The sequence below is a fragment of the Gymnoscopelus braueri genome, assembly GCF_963280865.1.
Source record: "Gymnoscopelus braueri genome assembly, chromosome: 7".
Lineage (NCBI taxonomy): Eukaryota > Metazoa > Chordata > Actinopteri > Myctophiformes > Myctophidae > Gymnoscopelus > Gymnoscopelus braueri.
This window is the reverse complement of record NC_137608.1, coordinates 50,702,615-50,710,114: the sequence shown is the minus strand read 5'-3', so window position 1 is coordinate 50,710,114 and position 7,500 is coordinate 50,702,615. Positions and strand designations below refer to the sequence as shown.

General features: G+C 41.9%; 2 protein-coding genes across 4 annotated transcripts in view; one reads left to right on the top strand and one right to left on the bottom strand.

The window, feature by feature from the left end:
- Positions 1–7,500, top strand: part of LOC308089219 (H-2 class II histocompatibility antigen, E-S beta chain-like) — a 43,162-nt gene that overhangs the window by 19,255 nt on the left and 16,407 nt on the right. The window lies entirely within an intron of this gene.
- Positions 3,487–7,119, bottom strand: LOC308088251 (UDP-glucuronosyltransferase 2A2-like; the record flags this gene model as incomplete). Its single annotated transcript, XM_080432655.1, has 3 exons — positions 3,487–3,510; positions 4,645–6,104; positions 7,071–7,119. The coding sequence occupies 3 exons, from the start codon at positions 7,117–7,119 to the stop codon at positions 3,487–3,489; spliced, it is 1,533 nt and encodes a 510-aa protein (XP_080288781.1).

The window sequence follows — 7,500 nt, the reverse complement described above, 5'->3', positions numbered from 1 at the left end:
ATTGTATGACTATGAATAAATTAGGCTTAAACATTCTATGTTAAGAGTGGGATGGGGTCTCAACCCCTACACAGAGATGTGTTCAAAGTGCACACTGCATTTCTGGTGTAGCGTTTTGGTGAAGTTAATGATCAAAAGGTAAATCTTTACACGGTTGAAAATACAAAATAAAAAACACAGGGTGAAATGTGTGGACTTTTAAAAGTCATGAAGAAGAAATACTGCATGGCACTTAATATTGGCAGCTGTTTAGGAAAACAACATGGTTGCTCGCACATCGTTAACAATATCGGTCAAGAACAAATTAAGGCTTGAAGTATACATTTGCGAAACATAAATGTGAGGGAAGGATAAACGGAAGATATGACGTAATTGCACTTGAATAGATATCATTTGTAATATATATATCAATCCTTTCCTTGGCCTCGGGCAAAACCAATACTCTGTGGGGTGCTATAATACTTTCATAGTGGTCATGTTATGCCTCATGTAAACTCTGTTGCATGACAGTGTCACTTGTTAACTCTTAGGTCTGTTGTCGGCAAGAGAGAGCATCATGCGTGGGAGTCTAACCTCGCTGTCGGTCAGAAAACTTGTATCTCTGTATTTCAACATTTTAGAATTTCAAATCAATTCCTACTTCGTCGTTCAAGAGTGTCACACAAAAATGGCGAAAATAGCCAATCTACAGTATAAGCTCACAACGCTTCACAACGCTTGTAGATCGGCTAGTTTCACCATTTACGAAAACATTTGAATGTGAAAGTGAACGTCTATTTGCGGGGTTTTATGAATGTTTAACCAATTAAAAGTATTAACAAGAGCTTGAGACTAATTCATAACCATTGGAACAACACAGGTTATTTTTCTTTCCGTTTCCTGAAAAGTAACGGTTTTGGACGTACAAGGTTTCCACCTGACGGCAACGATAGATTGAGCTTTACAGTATTGACATTTAAGCAGTGAAATAACATGGTGAACAATGGACAGTGTCTGAGCTACCTGTCCTTAGACGTGATGGACCATTCAAATGGAAAATACAAAAAAACTCTTGCAACTTTGATGTCATCGCTGCTGGGCATAAACCTTGTAATTCATATTTAATCTTTTTATGTTTTTTTTTGTAAATTAACGCCCTACTTCTTCGTATGACAGTGTAGTGCAAAAGTAGCAAAAATAGCCAATCTGCAAGTGTAAGATACTAGATTTTCACCTACAATGTCATGCCCAAAATATAGGCAGGCCACATTGAAAGTGTTTAAGTGTGTCTGTGGTAAGAGCTTGTGACTAAAAAATAACTACACCAGATCCATTGGAACACAGGTTCTTTTTTTTTTCATGTCCTGAAAATTAACTGTTTTGGATTTACACCCGACATTGACTGTATGACTCATAATTCAGTCAGATTGGACCTGCATGGCTGCACATCACATGCCGTTATTCCCTTTTCCCCCTTTAGACTGAGTATAAAAATACATTAAAACAACATCTCATTCCGTAAGTACAAACTTTCTTTTACAAAATACCTTTCATTTAAAAAAGAAAAAATGTTGATTTTTTTTCTCTCTCCAACATCCTGGCCAGTGTGGAGACATGAAGTACAGTAGTAGTAGAGTGGCGTGTATGCTATTCCCAAGACGAAACCACAAAGAAACCATGCCCCGCATCGCTGCGATCAACACGGAGGGAGCGCTTATTTTGGTTCACGTGATAACCTGTGATAACCTGGGCCGCCACCGCTGCTGGCGCTGGTGGTGGCGGCCCAGCTCGTAGGTGAGCGAGCGCTGGATCCTGGGGCCGATCACGTAGATCACCTGCAGGTACCACTGGTGGCCCGCCTCCACCTGGCCATCGGAATCGGGAATCAAACGTTATTGTCATATCACGGGTTTAAAGAGGAAAAGATGAAATTAGTTTTTTTGTGCGGGCGCCATCGTTTTTGTTGTTTTCAGGAGAAGAAAACGAAAAGAAGAGGGGGGGGGGGGGGGGGGGTAAAATGCAAGGAATAGGCAAACACATATAAGATATCTACATATAAACATACCATAATCCAGCTGGAACAGTATATACATTAGGTCACAGATAGGGAGGGTTCGATTTGTTAAAAAAAACTAAAAACGTTTTTTACATTAAAAAGAAATGATATTTTTTTAGTTTTTTGTCTCATTCCTAAGACAACAATTTGATGACCGGCAGCGGTTCCGGTAGGAGACACAACGACTCGTTGTGTCTCCTACCGGAAACGCTGCCTACCGGTCCGCTGGTCATCAAATTATTGTCTTAAGAATGAGACAAAAACTAAAATATATCCATGAATTCCATGGGGTGACTAATCCATTGAAACAAAGTTTTTGGGGGGTGAAGTGTCCCTTTAACTGCTTAAGTTGAAAAATTTGCCCAAAATAGGGATGCCAGATTTAATGTTCTAAACCAATAAGCCACAAGAGGCTGTGGTGCACCGTGATTTCACAATGGCTTGGAGGTGTAGGAAGCCTTATCTTATCTTATCTTCGGACCCTGTTATAAGACGGCGCAGTGATGTGACAGTGGCTGAGCAACACATTTACCTTGTAGAGGGCGTCGACCTTCATGGTGAAACCATCCACGCCAGGCATGGGCGCCATGGACTGCAGCTCAGGCATGTCAGAGGAGAAGTGAGCCTCAAAGGGAACGTCATGGAAGTATCTGTCACACACGTCTGGCTGTTTGCGATCCTGTGGAAGGAATCAGAGGACGACTAAATACTCAGAATACTCCAAATCTAGCATATTATTCTATACACTAATAATATACTAGTATTGGTAAGAAGGAGAAAAAAAAAGCAGGTGCGCTTCCTCTGGATGCTTTTTTGTTTAGGCAGCGGGTGCTCAGCTATAAATATAACTTGAATCAAATACCACCCAAGTCAGCCTTCCTCAGAGCAATTTTTATTTTATTTTTTATCTGCTCTGAAGAAGGCTGGCCGAAACGCGTAAGCGTTCCCAATAAATGAGAATGTGTATCTGACTTTAAACGATGCTGTCTTTTACATGAATATTGTACAATACTAGGGATGCACCGATATGGACATTCTTGTCCAATACCGATACCGATGTTTAAAATAACAATTTATGCCATAGCCGATACTGATACCGATATTTGTTTATTTAGTTTTTGGTGTTATTATTTTGTGCCAAGGAAACAAATAAATCTTCATTATAAGAAATAACTGTTCAGAATATGCAGAAACACAACATAATTGCCTCCTAACTTCTGTAACTTTAACAATTTTGTTTTGCCTATACCGATGTTGACTGATAGTGAAAAATATCGTCCGATACCGATATGTGGCCAATATATCGGTGCATCCCAATTTCTGACTAATAAAGTATTGAATGGATCAAATCAATGTGACCTGATGAAGAGGACCAGTGTGTGTTCCTCACATTAAGGCCAGAAGCACCAAAAAGAAACCAATTAACAATTATTTTAGACATGGGTTATAATTTAATTAAGATTGGGACAGCCCCACTTAATCCAAGACACAGCTTGGATCACATTAATTACAAAAATGAGGACCAGGATTATTTTTTTTAACAGAGAGGGAAATAATATAGTTTATGGGTCTGAGTCTGTGGAATAATGAGTCACTGTAATCAGTGACAGTGGTGGAAAGTAACCAATTACATGTACTCAATTACTCTACTTTCGCGGTATTTTTTACTTTACTGGAGTATTTCCAATGTTCAATACTTGTACTTCTACTCCACTACATCTCAGAGGAAAATATTGTATTTTTTACTCCACTACAATTATTTGAAAACTTAACTACTAGTTTCTTTGTAGATTTTGATTATTACAAAACACATTAACCACTTCAGCTCTATGTAGGCTATTTGAAAATAGCCGATCTACAAGCTCCAACTTGTCGCGGTGCAGCGCATTGTGAGCTTGTAGATCTAATATTTTTAAAATATTTGTAATACATTTTGAAAACTTGTGAAATGGGACGGTCTGCATAATGAGTACTTTTACTTACTTTTGGTAGTTTAAGTATGTTTTGACGCCAATACTTTTGTGCTTTGTAAATTTTGATTACCAGACTGTTACTTGTTTCTACATTGCAGTATTTACTTTTACTAAGTAAAACATTTTAGTACTTTTCCACCACTTATCAGTGAATATACAGCCTGGCAACAGGCAGCCTCCTCCACTCATCAGCTCTCAGGAGACATGTGTAATCCAGACAGAGCAGATAGTAATCACATCCTTTACTCTCTCTAGAGTTATAGACCTGTGAGGGTCCATCTGGACACTGACCTCCTGAGCATCTTAATCCATCAAGACCGGGAACGCATATTTTAAGATTTCTTGGGCTGTTCAAAAATAGCAGATCTACAAGCTCATGAGCTATGAGCTTGTCGATCTTTTGTTGATTTGTGCAAATCTTTGAATATAAGTATGTTTTAACGCCGATCTGTGCTTCTGGGGGTCCCTGGAACAACATATTTTGAGAAGGGGGTCCGCGGCCAAATACACATAATTTTGTGTGGTCGTTGACATGGAAAAGTTGGAGCACCACTGATATAGCAACACACTGTTAGGATTTAGAAAACAAATTTAGATTTGTATTTGGCCGTGGACGTGGAAGTGATAGGCACCAACCAATAGGACAGCTACGTCCTGTGTTCTCTCCACTGGGCGGGTTTGTCTCAATTCAGCAATTATGACGAACTCGATCCAGAACACGGCCCGGTCTAGAGGTTTCATGGGCTGGTCCCTGTGCAGCCTCGACAGCCTCTGCATGTTCTCCTTGTAGGAGGGCTCACGAAGGACCTCCTTCAACGCTTCCAGGAAGTTGTCTTCGTTTATTGTGCCGATATCGACTACCTTGGCTACGCCCTTTGCTTCCATCCTGTTCATGTTGTCTTCCTGGTCGGCCAGGATAGGCAGACCGACCAAAGGAACGCCATGGTAAATGGCCTCCTGGATTCCGTTGGTGCCTCCGTGGGCCACAAACACTCTGGTCTTGGGGTGGCCCAAGAGGTCCTTCTGGGGCAACCAGTCGACGACCAAGGTGTTGTTCCCCAGGGTTGACGGTCTCCCGCCGGTGTGCCTCCAGATCACCTTCTGCGGCAATCGGGCGAAGGCCGCCGCGATGGCCTCCGTAATGTCCTCGGGGACCTTTCCGATGAAGGAGCCCAGTGTCATCACGACGACCCCGTGTTCTCCGGAACTCTGGACAAAGTCCTCCAGATGTGGAGGGAGAGGCTCGGAGGGCTTGCACTGCCAACCTTGCATGTAGACGACGTTAGGCATGGTGAGGCGAGGGTATTCAAAGGTAAAGTCGCTTCTCATCAGCCAGATATCCGCCGCCTGGAAGAGCTCGATATAATTGACGTCGGGGCCGAAGTAACGGTGAACGAACGCTGTGTACAGGCTGTCTGACATATATGCATATTGAATGCGCGTAAAAATGTAGAAAAGTGCGTTTTTGATTAGTTGGGGAAATGTCATCTTGTCCGTCAGCATAGAATCGGGGACTGGGACATAGGAAAGGGGACAGGGGGCGATGAGATCGTGCGCCTCCCCTTGGACGGTCCACCTGGCACTGAGGACCAGAGGAAGACCGAGACGACGGGCCAACATCGGCCCTGGCCCCACCGGATCCGTCAAAACCATGTCATACTTAGCGTCCTGGAGACGCTTCATCATTTCACTGTCCTCAAAAACTATCTCCATCGTCTGAACTGAGGCTTTCAACATCTCATAGAAGTTGTTCACTAATTCCCATTCGCTTGCCATGCGAGCCCAAACCGAGGAACCGTCCCGCCTCAGGTTCACCATCCTCGCCACGATTGTTCCGAAGAACTCCTCGTCGCCCGCGCCGTGGAAGTCGACCGTGACGGTGTCGTAGTGAGGGGAGTCCGGCTTGATGTACCAGCTGTTTGAGGGCCTTATCACCGTGACCTCGTGGCCTCTGGAGTGCAGCTCTTCAACGATGACTTTCATGTTGATCCAAAGGCTTCCCTCGCCAGAGTACACCAGGACTTTCCCGCCGTCCACGAGCGGCGTGGAACAACACAGGAGTGTAGCAAACGCTATGAGCGTTAGCTGGCCCATCTCTGAGGAGAGAGATCACAATGATGAGCGAGAAGGCACAGAAGTTAACGTTTTGTAATGGATCACTGATTAACTAATACTGCACTTTACTCTCACTTCACACTAGATAACAGCGTGAGTGGGATAGAACCAATATATCGCCACTGTCGAGCAGAAACCTCTTATATCCATATTTTAAAGTTTTCCCCCGTATATTAACGCCAGTGGTGGAAAAAGTACTCAAATTCTTTACTTAAGTAAAAGTACCAATACTGCAATATAGACATACTCTGTTACAAGTAAAAGTCCAGAATTAAAAATGTACCTGAGTAAAAGTAGGCTACAAAAGTATTGGCATCAAAATGTACTTAAAGTACCAAAAGTAAAAGTACTAAAATGTTTGAAAATAGCAGATCTACAAGCTCACAACGATGTGACGCGTTGTGAGCTTGTAGATCGGCTATTTTCAAATAGCTTATGTATAAAATAAAGTGGCTAAAGTGGTTAATGTATGTTTTATAATGTCATAATTTCTATCTGAAAAGTAACGTGCGTGCGTGCGTGCGTGCGTGCGTGCAGGGCAGGGCAGTGTGTGTGTCTACCGTGCAGGGCATTGTTGAAAATGAGCATGTGTGCTCAGCTACGTTTACCCTGGGTAAATAAATAATAATAAAAAAAAAACTCCCAAAAAGTCGGTAATGTTGTAACACTGGAGCAAAGTCTTGTTTTTTTTCTTAAAAAAAAAAAGAAATATTAGTTTCACATTTAAAAACAAGACATTTGTTTGACAACAGAATAATAGTAGGTTGTGCAGGTGAGATTTATAAAACCCTGTGGGTGTGGGATTTATAAAGTTAATTTCACCTCATTTAACAACACATACAATAGAAATGGAAAATTAATCAGTAAAATCTAAAGCAAACATAAATTGTTTGGCAACAATAAGGTACTGTAAATAACCCAAACAATGTAAATGCAAACTCACTCACCAATAGTAATCCACAGCCCACAAACACTGTGCTTGACTTTCAGCGACATGCACTCACTGTGGAGTCCTGGTTCCCGCCTCTTTATACCAGTGTTGCCAGGTCTGCTTATTATAAGCGACTTTGGGCTTGTTTTTCTGTAAAGTTGCTTGTAAATATTGGTAGTTGCGGGTTGCGGTTTCTTTGGGGCTTGTCTAAATTGTACCGGTAGACTAGATGCTTATTTGGGCTTGTTTCCAATTTTTTCGGTCAAGGACCCCCAAATGTATGTGTATTTGTCCACAGACCCTCACCTGAAATTATACTTTGAGTGAGGGACAACAGTACTAGATTTGTGTTGTTAAAATGTTTTTTTCCTCAAGATCTTTTTGAAAATACCGTAGCCAATCTAAAAGCTCACAACCAATCTACAAGTTGTGAGCTTGTAGATCGT